We start from the raw sequence: 22,342 nt of genomic DNA, 5'->3' as shown, positions 1-22,342 counted from the left end.
TTTTTTTTTTTTTTTGACATCTTATCAATGATTCATAAAACGTATGACGTTGTTACATTTTACATTCCAAGAATTAACGCGGGAAATTAATTTATATCAGAATTTGATTCATCAAAATGAAATAAGAAAAAAAAATAAATAAAAAATAAACAGACAAAAGAATAAAACGTATTGGGGGGGGGGGGAGAAGAATTGTGGTCAAATGCGGATACTTGTTTATCAGATTATTTTGTTGATAATGAATATTACGTGATAAGACGTTATTCTGACAAATTAGAATGATTCGATCAATTTATATTCGATGAGGAAAGAAATAATAATAATACTAATAATAATATTAATATTAATAATAATAAAAGGTACAAAAGTAAATAGATAATATTAGACGATAAAATTATAATCAAATGAAACTATGTAATTGTATATATATATATATATATATATATATATATATATATATTTAAATATTATATTTAATATATTATATTTAAATATAAATTAATTATAATTAATAAAAATAATTATATTTATTTTATATAATATTAATTATATTATAATTATAAAAAAAAAAATAAATAAATTTTAATATAATAAAAAAATAAACAATTAAATTATTTTATTATAATTATATTATAATTGTAAAAAATAAATAAATAAATATAGGTTATATAAATTAAATATAATTAAATATTATATATTTAAATATAAAATAATATTATAACATAATATTATAATAAAATAATATAATAATAAAATAATAATAATAATTAATAAAATATATTAAAATTATATTAAAATATATATATATATATATATATTAAAATTACTAATTTAAAATTACCAATATATATATATATATATATGTACGTAGTAAGGAATTATCGAGTTTCATATGAGAATTGGCGCGAAACGGGAATGCTAAATAATTAAAGTTGTGTGTGTTAATGTTAGTGTTGTATTAAATACATTTCAAGGAAAATATCCATATAATATAATAAACAAGAGTATTTGTAAATATATACTGTACAGTGAACTCGACCGCGAAACAAAGGTCACCAACAGTTTTGTTTTTCTTACAAACAAGTCCCAAAGCAAGTATTTTATAAATGTTCTATATATATATGGATGTGTATGTATTTATATATGTATACGTATAAGTACCCACGTAGTACAAGTCAAGATCTTCTCGACGTCGTTTTTCAAGGGCTCTCGACAAGCTACCATAAATGGTAAAGTCATATAGTCTCATAGAAATCGGTAAGCAATGATTGTCGTAATTAGTTATAATATATTCATAGATATTTCTAATAGTACACACTATATATTAAAACATATATAAAACATTTCAATAATTTCTATATATAGAAATGTGTTCTAAATTTATAATTTGTTTATTGATATACATTAATTGTTACTTTTTTTGTTAGAATATTTTTAATTATTTATTAATTATTATTAATGTGTGACATTTATATTATTATATAATATATGATATAATATTTATTACGTTAAAATAATTTCTATTTATTTTTATTTAAAGATATGTTTCCAAAAAAAAATATTTTACTTTTTTTTTTATAAATTTTCCGATTATTACACTCAACAAGAATATTATTACTATTATTATTATTTATAGGAAGTTGTCTCATTAACAAATAATCATCGTAATTTTCAAACGTTTGACTTAAGAATCTCGTAAAATTCAAAAGATGTGAAAGCCAGATGAATGAAAAGTATTACAGCTACCTTTTACCAAGTAACAACAACGGAAAACAATGAAGAATACATAAATTGTGATTTATGTATAAAAAAATAAACAAAAAAACAAAATTTAAAATAAAAATCATTTCAAAACATTTCGAAAATCAGATGATTAACAATTTATATTCTCAAGTTTATATAGTTTACATAAAGAAATACATTTTATTGAATATTTACAGTTAACTTTTGAATATTATATTTCTTAAAGTTATACAAAGAAATAACTAATCAAAAAAATGCTATGTGAATTAAGTTTCAAAAAAAAAAAAAAAAAAAAAAACAATAATACAACTCTATATGGGATTTAGACTACAAAAGTATACCCATGGAATGCACCGGTTTCGTATAGTTATGGGTTATTAGTATACCATTCACGTTTTATTTGTTCCTTTCTTTAAAGTATATTTTTCTTACAGAAGTACTTACTTATACATATATATATATATATAAGTAATAAGTGTGTACATATATACATAACTGTACGTTAAGATATAATTACATAATCTTAGGATATGGGCGGGGGAGGAGGGAGGGGGATAAACCATTAAAATAAACGAGTGAATATAACGAAAATAATGAATTGTTAATTAAAGTTGAATTAATTACAATTATTTATAAGAATATATATTAAAAATAATTATACAGTTATGTTACAAAATTCATTTATTCATTTGCAAATAAAACAACAACAACAACAACAACAAAAATGTGATTGTTTTCAATAAATCAAATGTTTCATAGATAAATAGATAAATCATTCAAATATGTATTTGCATATTATGATAATAATCATTGTTTGATGTTTTTAATGGTGATTCATTTTTTTTTTTTTTTTTTTTTTTTTTAAATAATTATGGTTACATATATATCTTCCTGATACAATTATTAATAATTATCTTTATTTAGAAAAAAAAAGGAAAGAAGGAGTTAGATAACTTCTACGTAGATATGATTATATAAATTTGTGGATAATAACTATTTAATATTTCTTGGTTGAAAATAAAAAAAGAAAAATAGAAAAAAGTTTCACTATGTCGATAGAGATAATAATCGGTTGAGGAAGTGCAACGACATCTTGGTGAATGTTTATTAAATTGAAAATAGGTAATTATTATTGTGTAACATGAATAAATATCAAGAACAAAGTAGTATAATAATATTTGATTAATCTCGGTGATTTCAACGAGTGTATATTAAATGTTCTTTGAACATTTTATAAGTATAGAAATTATTTTATATTTCATTTAATTATTAGTAATATTATTTGTTATTAAAATGATTTAAATAATCATAGTTTTATTTATAGAAAGTGTATATGTCAATTGTATGTATATTGTATGTGTATATATATATATATAATTTAAATTTGAACAAATTTAATGTATTTTATTTTCCAAAAATGTTAACAAAATTTTATTTAATTTTGTTATATGTATAATTAAATATAAAAAAGAAAAAAATAATTTTAATATAGCAGAAGTTGATATTTTACAAAAGTAATTTTAGATTTGAGTTGAAAGTATCATAAATTAAAAAAAAAAAAGAATAATAATATTTTTATTGATTTTATGAGATCGTTACAAATCGTTAAATTAATGTTTTATACATAACGTGAATTAGAAATTTGAAAGTGAAAAAGTGGGAATGACGATTTATGACTTTTTGGGGACACCCTATAAATATACTACTTTCATCAATTTCGTTCTATTTGAAAATATGAATTTTGATATATTTGTCATTTTTTATGATAGAATTTATCTATGTCCTTTTTTTTTTTTATTTTAAGATTTATATTCATTCGAGATGTTTGTATTAATTAAATGAAATATTTTGGAAGAAAGTTCTTCTTGTTTTTTTTTTTTTTTTTTTTTTTTTTTAAATCACAAATAGAATCTCTCGATCTTAATATTTATCGATCGAAATTTATGATAATCTGATTATTATCCTTATATTACAAATTAATCATCACGTTGAATTATTTCCGTGAGAATTTGTTTATAACTTTCTCTCGTATATATTTCACGTAACTTTTCATAGAAGAAGAAGAAGTAGAAGAAGAAAAAGAAAAAAAGAAAGAAAGAAAGAAAGAAAGAAAGAAAGAAAGAAATTAAGAAAGCAAATAAACAAATTGTCTAATATGAGTTAAATAAATTCAGTATTATTGTATAAATTAAAATTAGTGTTACGTATTTTGAATAATAAATAAGTTAGAAATTTTCATGAATTCGAGATTGTCATAGGAAAAAAAAAAAAAAAACTATATCACGTTATTTTTAACAATATAATAAATTTAATATATTTCAGTTATTGTAAAATTAAATAAATTAAATATATATTCAATATACTGTAAAATTTTAATTTATTTAATACATATTTATAATATTAATAATAATTAAATAAATTTTAATTTTACAATATAACAAATTAATATAAAACGAAAATTTATTCATTCAATAATAATCAAAATTAATTTCACCTACACAAAGTTACAAAAGTACAATATTTATCTTCATTATTTGTCATCTTAACCATATATATATATTTAAGATATTAAAATGTCTAATTATATTTCCCTCTCTCCCTCCCCTAAAGAATAATCTCGTATAAACAATGTATAGATAAAAGAACATTTTTTATTACTATGATTAGAGCATAGTTTATGAGACAAAAATGGGACGACAATATTTGATTTCGAATCGATATCTGTCTGATGTCGTATATTTTAAATTTGATAAGATATATCATATGGTCATCGAATATGTACACACAGATAAGTATTGTACTAACATATACTATATATATATAGATATATGTATATGTAATTAAATCTCTTTCTCTATATACAATCGGAATTTTTTAGTTTCATTTCATTTTTTGATCTCGTTCGATGCCACGAGAGGTTTGGTATTGATTTATTCGATTTATTGTTGGTGTCAAATGATAGAAACGTTATCTTTTAGTTTCATACGAGAAAGCTTTATATATATATATGTATATGTATATAATGAGTCATATATGAGTGTTCACTAACACCACTAATATAACAATTGTCTATTTAAAACAATAATTGTTTTGGAATTCTTCAAATTGATTTGAAAATCAACGAGTTATTACAAATTCTACTGTTGAACCGTGTCACGTGATTAACCGGGCAGCCATATGCAAAGTGAGTCAATAGAGTGATTAAATAAATCCAAATTTGTGTTCTTTCTTTATTTTTAGATTTGTAGTTTTATAAAAGAAAAAAAGAAAAAAATTAATATTTACAATTAGTTGATGTAAGAAATTGAATGATTTTCATCTTGTATATGTATATGCATGAGAGACAGGTATCAGATTTACATTTCAACATATGAAAGATTTATTTTTCACGAAATTTGATACAACGAAAGTGATGAAAGATATATATATATATATATATATAAAATCGTAAGTTAAAATAGACAAAGTTATTAGAGCGCGATTAATATAAAAAAAATCGAGAAATATTTTATTTCTATGCTTTCTAAGGAATTTCAAAGATATTTTCTATTTACCAGGTATGCAAATTATCGGCTCAACGAACTAAACACATTTTCGCTAGGGACTTTCGATGAATCCATATAATTGCGATATGTGTTTTCTCTATTTTTAATCAATGTATTTTACATGATATATATATATATATATATATATATATATATATTTTCCATACATACGTCGTATATATACTGCGTATATTTCTAATGCATTTATTATTCCTTTTATTTTTGTTTTTGTTTTTTTTTGTTTTTTGTTTTTTTGCGAAAGACCAGTAGACAAAAGTTAAAGAAAGCGAACTATTTGATTTTGTTCCCGTTCTATTCGGTCGATCGTGTAACGATCGTGACGAATTTCAAATAAAACGATGCTTTCACCAATTCGTTCGATCATTTTCTTGCGATAATCCGTTAACACTATAATCAACATTACTACTACTACTTACTTACTTATTTACATACTTACTAATACTATACTTCCGTTCTTATTTTAATTTTCTTACAAGTTTTCCTTTTTCTTCTTCTTCTTTTTCTTTTTCTTATTTTTCTTCTACTTTATTGTAATATTATTTGTAACGACACTCATGTCGTGTATGTCGTGTATAACGTCAGCAAAAATGTATTTATTATTTTTGGTTATGAATAATTAATTGTATTTAATTAATTTAGGTATTAATTAGAATTTGTATTGTTAATTATTGTTGATATTAGATTTGTTGTATTTTATTTTATTTTGTTTGGTTATCTTTCCAACAGTTTGTAATATATATATAATATTAATTATATGTTAATTTTATATAAAATATAATATTATAAAAATATATATATAATAATATTATAATATAATATAATAATTAATATAATATAATAATAAATTATTTAATATATATTATTAATATATAATTTTATTTTTTTATTTATATTTACGTATTTAGTAATTTTAATTATATTTATATTAGTAATTTTATTTAGTAAATTATATTTATATATATATATATATATAGTAGTTAATTATATTATAAATAATATTTATAAATATATATAATATTATTTTTATAATATAGTATTAAGTTCATTTATATATATATCCTTGTGATAGGATAACTATAATTCTATAAATAGTGTTATGTGTTTTCTTTGTTTTTTTTTTTTTTTAAGTAGTATAGATAAAGGATATTTATTTTACGGATAAGAATATCTTTATTGATATATATATATATATATATATATATATATACGGTTAAAAATATTTTTAATTATTATTTTCATTACTATTATTATTTCGACTTTGTCGGCGAGATACACGTTTACGATAATAGAAAAAAAAAATAGGAAATAAAATAGTCTCTTAAAAAGTGCGCAATTTTCTTATCTTCTTTGTTTTTCTTCTTTTTTTTTTTTTTTTTGTTCTACTTTTTCTTTTTTCTAACTTTAGTATACAGAAAACGTGTTACGTGAGTAATCATTGGTTTCTAATACTCGTGTTATTCTTTCTGAAAAATATTTAAGAATAGACACACGTTGGATAATTTTTTTTATTTATATATATATATGTTTCTTTCTATTTGTTAGTTTAAAAAATACTAAAAAAAAAAAAAAAACAAAAATAAAATAAAATTAGACACACAAACGTGGACGGCTGAATTTTGATTGAATTTTTTTTTTTATTATTGATTAGATATATTTTATTAATTATTTGTAACAAAAATTCTTTTTTGTACTACCCATTTTTATTTCCCATGATTCACATTTGAAAAGCCAAGGTTTTTTAATTTTATTTTATTTTATTTTTTTGTAAAAATAGCACAAACTATACATTTAAGTTGCCCTTCTTCTCACGGATTTAATCGTCCATTCTCACGGCTTTATTCTCTCGAACGTACACTTAAATACTTCTTGTTTTTAAAGAAACCGGTAGCGAATGTATTTTTATGTACACACGGTGCACATATATACAAACAAACAAACAAACACAACACAACAAACATATATTCACGTATACACGTGTGATAATGTATCACATATATCTTGTGTGGGAATTCTCGAGGACGTATGATGCGAGATAATACTTCGTTGTGTTGCATAGACGAGTCTTTATTTCATCTATTTTTTCTTTTTTTTTTTCAATTCATAGTTACATAAAGTCATAATAATTATATACAGTGAGTAACAGAAGTATTCGTGAATTTATTGAATATTGTAAACAATTCATATTTTCTTATTACACGTGATATAATATTATCTTTGTTTAAATTCTTATATACATATATAAATAGATTTTGGAATTGTTCAAGTGTTTTTTTTTATTTTAAATTGATATTCAAATTTGTGACATAACCTAGAAGAAAATATTTCATCACAACCAATATTTATTCGATCTTTTTCAATAGCATTGTAATATTGTATCATTATAATTAAATAAATAATATTATATTTATTATAATATTATTTTATACAATTTAAAAATATTATCCATTTAATTATTATAATATGATTTTATATTAATATTATAATAAAATTGATATTAATTCGACATTTTTTTGTGTAAAATTAATAATCTTTCTTTACAACAATATTTAGAAGTTTTTTCTTGTTTTTTTTTTTTTTTTTTTTTTTTTTTGCATTAAATAAGATAATATTATATAAATAATTTCAAACGTTGATTAGGTGAACGAATACGAATATTATTATGTTTTACTGTACATACATAAACACACACACACACAGATACGGATATATACGTTATTATACTTGGTATTAACTAATAAGGAAGAAATAATAGGATTCACTGGATTATTTCAAAAGAAGAGTTAGTTTCGATCATTAGACACTTACGTTAGATCTACGATTCATCATAATGATCATTTTACATCTCTACGTTATTAATTACATATAATATAAGTATACTGTCGATCATAACTTATCCATAATTATAATGATTATGATTAAGTATCATTAAGTTATTCGAAAGGTGTTCGTTTCTAGACAACTTTCTGACCGGTTTTATACAAGTGTCTTTTGTTTTCAATAAAAATCATTTTCCATCATAAGTAGATATATTACACATGAACATTTTACTACTATTAACACTTTGTACGACTTTCATGGCCTTGTCATAAGTCATAACCTGACAAATATAATTTATCATTTTTCTTTTTGTTTTTTTTTTGGTTTTTCTAAGTTTCTCCATTTGTATGCAATTATATACCGTGTTTTACAAGAATCATCATGATTTTCATTTGAAATGAGAAGATTTATTAATAATTTAGAAGAATATCAAGATAATATATAGAAATAGTCATAGAAATAATTAGAAATAGAGAAATTATATTTGATTATAAGTACGTAAATGATTAATTGCAGGATCAATTAAGGTTATCGTGATATACTTTGATCTTAATGCACCATTACGATTTCTTCCTCACGTTTTCTCATATCTGATTGTGATCTGCCGTTTATGCATTTTTTCAATTATAATATACATATATATATAGATAACCTTCAATTTATATGATTTAATAACAGGTAGCATAAATTGATATTGTTTCTACTGGTATATATATATAGATATATTAGGTATATTTGTAATAAAGGTATATCATTACTTATATTTAATATATTGGTATATTAGGTATATTTGTAATATAGGTATATCATTACCTATATTTAATATATTAGGTATATTAGGTATATTTATAGTATAGGTATATTATTACTTATATTTAATATATTGGTGTATTAGGTATATTAGGTATATTTATAGTATAGGTATATCATTACTTATATTTAATATATTGGTGTATTAGGTATATTAGGTATATTTATAATATAGGTATATTAGGTATATTTGTAATATAGGTATATTATTACTTATATTTAATATATTGGTATATTAGGTATATTAGGTATATTTATAGTATAGGTATATCATTACTTATATTTAATATATTGGTGTATTAGGTATATTAGGTATATTTATAATATAGGTATATTAGGTATATTTGTAATATAGGTATATTATTACTTATATTTAATATATTGGTATATTAGGTATATTAGGTATATTTATAGTATAGGTATATCATTACTTATATTTAATATATTGGTGTATTAGGTATATTAGGTATATTTATAATATAGGTATATTAGGTATATTTGTAATATAGGTATATCATTACTTATATTTAATATATTGGTATATTAGGTATATTAGATATATTAGGTATATTTGTAATATAGGTATATCATTACTTATATTTAATATATTGGTGTATTAGGTATATTAGGTATATTAGGTATATTTATAATATAGGTATATTATATTACTTATATTTAATATATATATATATATGGGTGTATTAGGTATATTTATAATATAGGTATATCATTACCTATATTTAATATATTAGGTATATTAGATATATTTATAATATATATATATATATGTCTAACACTTTTCCCATTGTCGAAGGAGTTTAATAGAGCGATGATGCTTCGTGGTTCGTTTGAAAATTTCGATCATTAAAAGTAAGTATGCTCATTCGTTTTACGTTCTAACCGTTTATGGAACTCTTCTGGCAGGTGAGATGGCTCGTTGAACCGATACGAAATGAATAAACGACGACCTGATTAATTTCAAATGAAAGTGCAACGTTAGGTAGTAGTAAACTCTTCGTCCCTTCGATAGACAATCATCCTTCGATCGTTTCACTTTTATTTTATTTTTTTTTCTTTGTTCTCATTTGTTTGATTTCTTTCTTTTACTTTGTGCTGTCTATTATCTCTCTTTGTTTTCCTTCCTTTTTTTTTCTTATTTTTACGTCACTAATGATTAGATTGTAAAATAATAATAAGATTGAACAATGTTTAAATTATAAAACACAGATGTTTAATCTTCTTCAAATTATTATAACTAAATGTTTCAAGTAAATAATATGATTTTTTTTTCTTTTTCTTATTTACGACAAATCATATGTTCAATCTAAAAGATCAATTGAATTTTATTTAAGTTATATAGTAAGAAATATTTTTTGTAATTTAAAAGCATCATGTTTTAAGGTATATATATATATATATAAATTATGTGTCACGTTGTTTGTCCGCAATAGACTCCTAAACTACTAAACCGATTTTAATCAAATTTTGCACACTCTGTGCAGTTTCATCCAACTTGAAAGATAGGATAGTTTATATCATCTAACAGATGGCAGTATAAGGTAATTCGTTGACTTAAAGACGTGTGTATCGAACTGATTGTGAGCCACATCAACGTTTGACAGGACACCCCTAGTATATTGATAGATTTTATTAAAATTACATAATGAAAACCGGTAAATGTTATTTATCGTTTGAAATTAGATATTACATCTCTTGTCCAGTTTTACAGATACTAAATTTAATCTGTATTGCAATGGATCTCGATATCGATTGAGATCGACTATTGATTACTGATCGATATTTCATTTCGAAATGAAAAAGTTTATTTCAAAAAAAAAAAAGAAAACATTAATAGATTAATTAGTTAATTAAAATAAAATTGATATTTATATTTAATAATATTTCAAAGGAATAATGTTTCTTTATGATTTACTTAGTTGCAAATGCATTTAGCCAATGACATTTCATTTTTGTATTTGCTTGGTAATGTTCACTTTTTGCTAGGATTTTTATCACTTCAAACGTTCATTAGTACGGGAAATCGAAGTTAACTATACTTTTATACTAATACATATTCACATATATATATATATATATATATATATATATATATATTATATTTACATAGAGTTATTAACTTACTTATTTTACTTAGTAGACGTATTTGAACTCGTTAACGAACGTTTAGAAAATGATCTTGACATTCCGTTTCTAATTTCCTTTCGGTATCCCATTGTTTATTAGAATTTTTATTATTCGTCATACTTGTGTCCTTGTTCCTATCTTTTCAATTCTTTCTCTTGAAAGAAAAGTAAAAGATGTTGTTCCAAAAAAAAAAAAAAAAAAAAAAAGTAATAAAAGAGTACACGACACTAATTACAATGATAATTAACGTGAAATACAATAATTAAGGTGTATTAATCGAATACTTGATGCATTTAATGACACAACAAACCTATCATCTTTAAATAGAAAGTTTAATTCAACTATGAATTTGACAAAAACAAGAATATTAACTTAATCTTTGTAATAATCGTGGTTACATTTAAATAGATGAAATTTATGAACAGATGAAAATGTTACTTTAAAAGTTTAGTAAATAATTATTACAAAAATACAGATAAAAAATAATCAAGAAAACAATCTTTAAATTATTTGAAAATTATATACATATATATATAATTTATTTAATTATTATTTAATATATATATATATATATATATATATATATATATATATATATATATTTTATTTATTTTATATATTATTATATATTTAATATATATACTGACAAATATATTATAATAATAAATAATAAAATATATTATATATATATATACACAATATATTAAAATTAATTATTATTATATGTTTTATTGAATATATTGTCATTTATTAAATATTTTATCTTTAAATTAACATAACCTAATATGCGTGTTAAATATAATTATCTAATAATGTATTAACATTATTTAAAAAAAAAAATATAAAAAAAAATTACTTATCAATATTATCATTATTATCATTTAATTTTTATTTATATACTCTTATTATAAATTTATGCAACAACCAAATTGTATTTATTGAAGAGATTGTATTTTTTTATTTTTTTTATTTTTTTTTTAAATTATACTCATACCAAAAAATAATTTTATCTGAATTTTGAACTCATTTCTAAAACATTTTTTTGTGAGTCATATATATATATATGTATGTATGTATGTATATAGTTTGTAGAAAAGATTGAAAGACAAGATAAACAATTGAAATAGGAACATTCGACCATAACGAGAATGAAAGCGGTCAGCAGAATGGCCCCAGAAACGGTCAAAGGTTGGAAAGTAGGGCTTCGTATAATCATGGCATTAACACACTTCTACGAAGTCGCAGGTGCAAATATATATTATACCCAAATATCTTTGAAGGACCTCACTTGTTTATTATTATAGATAGAAATCTTGAGATCGTATGAATAATAAGTTTGATTTATCATCTCGTTATCTCGTATCTAAAAAATAATAAAAATATAAATCAAAATTCATTTATTAATAAATATAATATATATTATATAACAATATTATAAGTTCGCATGGCTCAGTGAGGCAAATCACCATCCAGAATGTCCATACATTTATTATTCGTATGTTCCCGAGTTCAAATCCCAGTGGGGGGAAAAAAACATTTATTCGTCATATACTAGTTAGAAATTCGGCACAACTTAGACATCTATTTTATATCTATTTGGTAATAAATATTATTCAATATTAATATTTTTATTAATATTAATTTAATTATTAATATTATTTATATTATATAAATTATATTATAATTAATATATAATATATTAAATATATAATATTATATTAATAATAAATTATGTAATAATATTATAATTAATATATAATATATTAAATATATAATATTATATTAATAATAAATTATATAATAATATTATAATTAATATATAATATATTAAATATATAATATTATATTAATAATAAGATAATTTAGAAAAATTAGATATATTTGTATCAACGAGTATATAGAAAGAAAATAAAAAAAAAAATAAAAAAGAAAATTGATTTCTAATCAACATTAAAACAAACATGTGTGGATATTAAAAATATTGAATTAAAAATTATTCCCTCTACATTTTTAATTTCTAATTCAAATGCAAATATATTAATAATATTATTAATGTACGTCAATTATACATACATGTGTCGCATTTTAATATGCAAATGAACTTTCACATTTGTTAGAATATAAATTAAATGTAAAAAAAAAGAAAAAAATCCTATTAATTAAATAATTAAATGTTTCTGTGCTTTTTCTTCTTCTTCTTCTTCTTTTTTTTCTTTAAACAACATATTTTAAAATAAAACGTATGCATTAAAAAAGAGAAATAATAAAAATAGAGAAAGGGGTTTAGGGAGGGGACAAAAAAAAATACTAAAAAGAGAAAAAGATAAAGATAGAAAAAGAAAAGAAACATAATCATTGAAAAGAAAGGGGTGTGGCTTTGTGGTCATTGATAGCATGCATCGTACCGTTACAACGTCACGCTGTAAAGGATCGAATAAACGATATTAGATGATCGAGAAATTACGTGTGTGTGTATATTTAAATTTCTGTATAGTGTGTGTGTTTGAATGACTATGTGTATGAATTACTGTGTATGTTCAGATTATTTTATTTAGATTCATTCAGTTTGTCATAGGATTGTGTTCGATGATGATATTTCGTTTCGTTATAGTTTATCATTTTTTTTCGTCAATTAATATATATATTTACATTATGTAAAAAAAAAATTGTTCGAAAGATTGCTACAAGGTGTGAAAGTTTTGTTTTCTTTTCACGTTTCAACTCACCATTCTAATTAGGGTGACTAAACTTTTATTATTATATATATATATATATATATGAATATGTATATTCATTTTTGTTTAATATTATTTTTTTCTTCATATAATATATATTATATTATAATTATAATTATTTCACTTATTTAAATATATTATTATAATTATAATTATAGTATTATATTATATTACATTACATTATATTATATTATATTATATTATTAATTAAATTTTTTAATATCATTATTGCAATTATAATATATATTTAAATAAATAAATATAATAATATACTTATAATTATAATATTGTATTATATTTATATTTATATTATATTAATTATATTATAATAATATTAGCAATTATAATTTCTAATTATATTTATATTAAAAATATATTGTAGTATTAAATATATTTAATATTATTTTTTCTACACATAATAATATAGTAAAATAATAACATTAATAATTATAATTTTTAATTATATTATAATAATATTAAAAAAATAATATTAAATATATTTATAATATTAATAATTAAATAAATAAATAATAATTATAATATAAATTAATAATATTTAATTTAAATAATAATACATAAATTAATAAATATTATAATATACATATGAATATATAAATTAATAAATATTATAACATACATATAAATACATCATATATAAATTAATAATAATCCTAACTATAATTTTTCATATAATAATATATTTCTAATATTTCGATTATTATCCTAGAAAGATATAGAAAAGGACACACACATAAGGAAGAAGAAAAAAAAATGAAAGATAGAAATAGTACTACATTATTACTTTACAGTTGGATCTTTAAGCCGATTTCATGTTGGGTTTCTTCGCTCTAATACCTTCATGAACACGTGATCGGATTGTCCTATCGGTTATTGCCGTACGATCGATATTCGTTGCACACCTTTTAGAAGAACAGGGATCGAGATGGACAAAATGGGTGGGTTGGATGGAATAGTACGTAGATGGTTAAGAAAATGTTTCATTGATCCGTTAACTTCAATTTTTCTTTCATTATTTTCATTTTTCATATTTGTTATTTCCTTTTGTTTTATTTTACGTTTTGTGTTTTTGTTATTAAATTATATGGTTGAAATATTCTAGTGATCATTTCAACTATGTGAAATTGATCGAACGTTCAACTATTTATATTTTTATTTGTATTATATACAGTTCTTGTAATCGAGAATTGGAAAATGGTGGATGGGGTGTGGTAAAAGATCAAGATCATTCGTTTCGCATGAAAACATTTCTACGATCGTGATAAATAGATATTTGATCCTGAACGGGGAATAAGGAGAAATAAGGGGGTATAAGGGGGAAGTAATTTTTGTTGTTTTTTTTTTGTTTCAATTTATAAGAAATATATACTTTGTGTTTATTTTTATTTTTATTTTTATTATTAAAGTTAGAAAATCTAACGGAATCGACGAACCTTGACTCTTCATAGATCATCGATCCCCATAGGTATGTTTTAAAGTAGTTATACCTATATATGTATATGTGTATGTGTTCTTATGGTAATAATATAGTAAAATACTTTCTTAAACGTTGAACTACTTTTTTTGTTTTTTTTTTTTTTTTTTTTTTTTTATAATTAAAACAACTTGATTAGAATTAAATGAATAATTTTTATTTTTATCAGTTGATGAAATGAAAGGAAAACAAAAAATTGTGCATATATATACATATATATATATGTAAATAAAAAAAAAAAGAACTGTCTCTTTAAAAAAAATATATTCTATACAGATGCATATATATATATATATATATATATATATATATATATATATATATATATATATATGTACCTAATCTCTTTAACGCTTTCTCGAACGCTTAAAATAGTAAAACGATTTAAATGCCTTCGACTCTATGCAAAATTTATTCGTCATAGTTTTCTCTTAACGTCAAGGATCAAGTAAGATTAACTCTTTACGCGATTGAATTCGTTGGTTGGAAAATGCGATGAACGTGAAACCTCCTAGGCATTACACACACACACACATATATATATATATATATATATATATATATATATCGAGTACAATAAATTAAATGGACAGGTATAATACATACATATTATATATATATATATATACATATATATGTGTGTGTTAAGTTTAAAATGATTATCAATTTGTGGGCTTCATTGAATTATTTATTATAATTTAATATATAATAATAATATATGTGTAATTTAATGTTTCATTTATATTCGTTTATCTTATTAAAAGCATATGCGTTTTATACAGGGTGATTCTTGGAACGGAGAGGGGTAATAACTTTTTATTAAGTAACAATAGAAAAAAATCATTAAGGAAAAAGTTATATGGCAGAACAAATGTCAACCTTCTATGATCTTACTTTTTTTGAAGATGCATCGATGCACCCGCTAGATGCAGTTGCACTTTTTTTTCAATGGAACTTTATATTTTTTTGTTACACTATTCGATTCCTTTTTTTATTCTGCGTTAAAAAGTATTTAATGAAGGTCATCGAAATGTCAATAGTTTACGAGATATTTCATGTTTTATATCAGCAGTGTATATATATATATATATATATATATTATTATTATTATTATTATTATTATTATTATTATTATTATTATTATTATTATATATAGATATATTAGATTTTTAGATTTAATTTTTGATCAATAAATGTCTCGTCCAATTCCGTATAATAACAAAAAATGTCGTGCGAAACCACACGATTGGCTTCGAGACCCTTATCAGGCTTCGTACAATGGCGTAGAATATTCGTGGTTAATAAAAAAAAAAAAATAAAATAAAATATAAAAAAAAAAACAAAAAACACGAAAACTGAATATTATTATTATTATCAATTTATCAGATAAATAATTATTATATATTAATTAGTAAAATGAGATGACAGAAAAAGAATATGATATTATTTATATTATTATATAAATAGGGGTATAGATGTAGAACAGATGAAGTGGATCAACAAAAACACGTGACATACCATCCACTTTTCGCAAGACCTATTTCTGAGGGCCACGTAGAAGTGCGCCGGTCTTATAAAATCTAATCTCATTAAGGGACTAACTAACAGGTATCTGGTTAGAGAACGAAAGACTTTCACCAGTCGTATTTTGTGTTCAGCAAAACTAACACAGTGTGTTAGTTCGTACTATATATTATTCTATCATTTCATTGATATTTATTCAAATTTTCTTAATTGTTGTTGTTGTTGTTGTTCTTCTTCTTCTTCTTCTTCTTCTCTTTCTCTCTTTTTTCTTATTCCCTTTATTTATTTGTTGTTATTTTTTGTGAAAACGTTTAACTCCCCTTCGTAAAAATGGGTGATATAATCGGTTGGTATTGTAAAAAAAAAAAAAGAAAAAAATCGATTTTATTTATAACATTTGATTTTATTAGATAATATTTGTGGTTTTTTATTTTCAAATTTTTGAACTAAAGTTCGACATTTTTTTTTTAGGACAAGTTATGAAAAGAAAATAATTAAAACAATTGTCGAATATTCGAACGTTATAAGAAGAAAATATTAATTTATTGTTATTTATTAAATTTTTATTAGCAAATATTTATTTATTACAAATTTATTAATATTATTTTTATATATAATTTTATATAAAATATTCTTATTATAATAATAGTAATTTATTATTATTAATTATTAAAATTAATATATATATATATATATATATTTTTCTATACAATATTAATCTTTGTTATTAATACTTAATTACATTATTATCAAACAATTAATTATTACACACACACACACACACACACAAAAATACAATAATTATAGAAAACATTGATCGTCATTGAACAAATGAATCGACAATTATAATAATTTTGTGTGTTTTTTTTTTTTTTAATTTTATTTCTTTCATTATTTTTTGTCTCTATTTATATAGAGATGACCGGAGGTGGGACCAATATGGCGTATCATGGTTTAAGTCAACACGTAAACTTCGACGTAATACCGGATCCTGGTGATCGTTTTGTTTTGGAAGAATTAATAGGTGAAGGTACTTACGGGGAAGTATATTCAGCATATGACAAAGAAACCGACAATAAAGTAGCCATAAAGATACTTGAAAATGTTGCTGACAATATTGAAGAAATCGAGGAAGAATATCTCGTATTACGTGATCTAAGTTTACATCCTAATATTCCAATATTTTATGGATTATTTTTAAAAAGAGCTAAACCAGCTCAAGAGGAGGATCAATTATGGTTCGTAATGGAGGTGCGTACAAATAATATTATTCTCTAAATTAATTAGTTAACGAATGTTTTCAAATGTGTTCAAAAACAACGAATCCAATTCCCATCTTAATCAAACTACCATTTTCCTATTTTTTTTTTTTTTTGATTATCGTGATCACTTATAACAAACAAACAAACAAACGAATAATAAATTAAGAAATTAATTAAAAAATTAGTACAAAATTGTTCATTCTTACAGTTAGTTTATTGTAGAATGAATAATCGGGTTTAAACTTTCCAAGAAGCGGAGAATACGACGATGATTGTAGAATATAATCAATGTTAAAATCAACTCGATAAGATAATAAATCTTCTTTCAGAGATACAAAGTATATAATTTAATCTGAAATAAGTATATGCATGCATATATATGTACTAAGGTGATGGTGGTATGTGATTTACGTTAAAAAGGCAACCGCGTGAAGAGTTAATGAATGTTGTTCCAGTTATGCACAGGAGGCTCGGTGACCGATCTCGTTCAAGGTCTTAAAAAACGTGCTGTACGTCTAACGGATAAACAGATAGCATATATACTTCGTGAAACCGTCGAAGCATTGATTTATCTTCATGGTAATCATTGCATGCATAGAGATGTCAAAGGTCATAATATTTTGTTAACGGATGAGGCACGAGTTAAGCTCGTAGATTTTGGGGTTTCTTCGCATTTAGCTGAGACCTTGGCAAGAAAAAACACATCTGTTGGAACACCTTATTGGATGGCACCCGAGGTATACACACACACACACACATATATATATATATATTTATCATTATATTATCCAAGGGATTATTTTTTTTCGTATTTTAATTATTTTATATATCTTGTAATATATATAAATTACGTGTCACGTTGTTTGTTCGCAATAGACTCCCAAACTACTGAACTGATTTTAATCAAATTTTGCACACTTTGTGCAGTTTCATCCAACTTGAAAGATAGAATAGTTTATATTTCAATTTATAATCGAATTATTTGTTTATTAACAAAGAGTCATGATTATCTCTGTTAGTTCAATAAGATTCTAAAAGATGGCGATATAAGGTAATTCGTTGACTTAAAGACTTGTGTATCGGATTGATTGTGAGCCACAGCAACATAAATAACTATTAGTTTATATTATAATATATTATTTGTTATTTTTATAATATTATATAAAATTCATTTAGCAACATTCAAATGTGAATAATTCTTTTAAAAATCTCGAAACAACAGATGTATAACTTCAACCATTTTTATAACTAAGTATATATACATTTATCTTTCCCATTTTTTTTTTATATTATATCATAAAATTATAATTAAAAACTACGAGATAAACAATTATTCGTTTATAATCAGGTGATTGCATGTGAACAACAGTTGGATTCATCTTACGATTCGCGATGTGACGTTTGGTCAGTTGGAATAACGGCGATTGAATTAGCCGAGGGTGATCCGCCATTATCAGAGCTACATCCAATGAGAGCGCTCTTTCAAATACCCAGAAATCCGCCGCCATCATTGAAAAATCCTGATATACATGATCCAGAACTTTTAGATTTCATTGCTGAATGTCTCGTTAAAGATCTCGAACATCGACCATTTGCCAGTGAATTAAAAGAACATCCATTGTTGACCAACATTGAAAATCAAATAGATGAAATTAGGGAAGAACTTTCTGCTGAAATTCGTCGACAAAGAACCGATGGTAGAGTTCAAAGGCAACCAGAAGTTACCACGAAACATGGCAAATTAAAAACAGATCGCAAAGCAAGACCAGAAAAAATGTACATGGATGATTTGGCGGCTCTCGATATGTTATCTGAAGATGCAATTGTTGAACAATTGCAACATCGTTACGAACAAGGACAGATTTACACATACATCGGTGATATTCTTGTTGCTGTTAATCCTTTTACCAATTTGGGCCTTTACACTGGAATCGTAAGTTTCAAATTGAATTATTTCTAATCATTATAGAATTTGTTTTTATATATATGTATATTTTTTTCTTATTGTTTATAGGAACAAAGAAGATACAAGGGTCAAGCTAGGTCGGACAATCCACCACACATTTTTGCCGTTGCTGATGCAGCATATCAAGCGCTCCTTCATCAACGTCAAAATCAAGCGATCGTAATAAGCGGTGAATCGGGAGCTGGAAAAACAGAGAGTGCTAATTTATTGTTAAAACAATTGGTTTATCTAAGTAAAGCACCTAATCGTAATTTGGAGGAAAGAATTTTACAGATAAATCCAATAATGGAAGCATTTGGTAACGCAACTACTGGAATTAATGCTAATTCGTCGAGATTTGGAAAGTACTTGGATCTTACCATGACCAAAGGTGGCAAGGTAACCGGTGCTAGAATCTCTGTTTATCTTTTGGAACAATCAAGAGTTGTAGCTCAAGCCGAGTAAGTTTAGTTTTGACAACAACAATTTTTCTTCGAATTTTCTAACGCTTTTTCTCAATTATTATTTGATTTTCAGAGGTGAACGAAATTTTCATGTATTTTATTACATGTACGACGGTTTAGCAGCTGACAATCGTTTAGAAGAATTTTATTTGGATCCAAGTTTACGTGAACATCATCGATATCTCATGGACCGTACTCACCATTCTCAAAATTACGTTGATAAGTTTCAACAATTGAAAGTTGGCTTCAAGGTATTAGGCTTTCGGGATAGCGAAGTTGATACGGTTTATGGTGTATTGGCAGCAATACTACATTTAGGGGATATCGAATTTTCTGAAGTTCCAAGTGAGGATAATACGGATAACAAGAGTATAGTTATCGATACTGCTCCTTTGGATAGAGGTAAAGTTTCTACTCTCATCTCTCCTATCCTTTCACCCCCGATTATTGGTAATCGTATATTTATGATAATAATACTATTTCAAATAAATAGACGTAGTTTATGTTAACTGGTATAACTCTGTCGATAGTTTCGAAATTGCTGGGTGTCGAACCGAACGATTTATTGGAAGCATTAACATCAAACTCGGTCATGACGAGAGGTGAAACGATAACAAGAAACAATACGGTAACTGAAGCATGTGCTGCACGAGATGCTATGGCCAAAGGACTCTACGGGAGACTATTTGATTGGATGGTCAATCAAATAAATTGCCTCTTGTGTTTCAATCGTTCACCCAATTATGAACCATTGGCTATTGGATTATTGGATATATTTGGTTTCGAAAATTTCCCACGTAATTCGTTTGAACAACTTTGTATAAACATAGCCAACGAACAGATACAATATTATTTCAATCAGCATATATTCACTTGGGAACAACAAGAATACATGGCAGAAGGTATACCGGTTGATCTAGTTGAGTTTTCTGATAACCGACCGGTTTTAGATATGTTATTGAGCAAACCAATGGGTTTGTTGGCACTCCTGGACGAAGAAAGTCGATTCCCTAGGGCAACTAATAGATCATTGATTGGTAAAAATACTTCAAATAATCATTTCGTGTATTTATTTATTTTGTATTATAATATTTAACTTTGAATTTATTTTATATCGTTTAATATTAACAGAGAAATTTCACAATAACATCAAATCTAAATTCTACGTAAGACCCAAATCCGACGCAGTTTGTTTCGCGGTTCATCATTTCGCTGGTCGTGTAGTTTATCAAGCTGAAGGTTTCCTTGAGAAGAATAGAAACTTCCTGCCACCTGAGGTAATCCAACTGGTACGACAATCTCAGTTCGATATGGTCCGCTTCCTGTTCCAGTGTCCGATCACCAAGACCGGTAACCTCTACTCGGCCGTCCATGAAACCGACTCGAGAAAGTTGTCGCAAATTAACCAAAATACAAAAGTAAGAGGGAAAACTTGAATGCTCATAAGAGAAAATTGACTTTCTGTCCTAATTTATAAAACTGTTTTTGTTTCGATAAATATTTATTTGTTTTCTTTTATTACTTTGATATTTTAGGAACGTTACTCAAGTCGTGGTTTAGCGTCACAATCTAGAGCTCAACAAACTGTAGCAACTTATTTCCGTTATTCATTGATGGATCTGTTACAAAAAATGGTCTCTGGTTCACCCCAATTTGTCAGATGTATCAAACCAAATGATTCGAGAAGTCCACGTTTCTTTGATAAGGAAAAGGTTGTTAAACAATTGAGATACACCGGGGTTTTGGAAACAATTCGTATTAGACAAAATGGTTTCTCACATAGAATACCTTTCAATGAATTTTTGAAAAGGTAATTTAATTGTTTTTTTTTTTTTTTTT

At 23.6% G+C, this 22,342-nt stretch overlaps 1 protein-coding gene across 4 annotated transcripts in view; it reads left to right on the top strand.

Annotated features, from left to right (window-relative positions):
* LOC107066859 (myosin-IIIb) overlaps window positions 1-22,342 on the top strand; it is a 29,308-nt gene that overhangs the window by 1,888 nt on the left and 5,078 nt on the right. For 3 of the 4 annotated variants that reach the window (XM_015321870.2, XM_089169727.1, XM_089169728.1), the window contains 8 exons: window positions 17,749-18,083; window positions 18,550-18,831; window positions 19,443-20,027; window positions 20,109-20,500; window positions 20,577-20,905; window positions 21,034-21,540; window positions 21,635-21,921; window positions 22,039-22,313. In XM_015321870.2, the coding sequence (XP_015177356.2) occupies window positions 17,749-18,083; window positions 18,550-18,831; window positions 19,443-20,027; window positions 20,109-20,500; window positions 20,577-20,905; window positions 21,034-21,540; window positions 21,635-21,921; window positions 22,039-22,313 (2,992 nt within the window). Of the gene's footprint in view, window positions 1-16,944; window positions 17,179-17,748; window positions 18,084-18,549; window positions 18,832-19,442; window positions 20,028-20,108; window positions 20,501-20,576; window positions 20,906-21,033; window positions 21,541-21,634; window positions 21,922-22,038; window positions 22,314-22,342 lie in introns of those variants that run through there. The other variant, XM_015321868.2, reaches the window with a different exon arrangement.

The sequence above is a fragment of the Polistes dominula genome, unplaced genomic scaffold (genome assembly GCF_049000335.1).
Source record: "Polistes dominula isolate Pdom_NZ unplaced genomic scaffold, Pdom_raw_medaka contig_49, whole genome shotgun sequence".
Lineage (NCBI taxonomy): Eukaryota > Metazoa > Arthropoda > Insecta > Hymenoptera > Vespidae > Polistes > Polistes dominula.
This window is presented reverse-complemented; position numbering and strand designations above follow the sequence as displayed.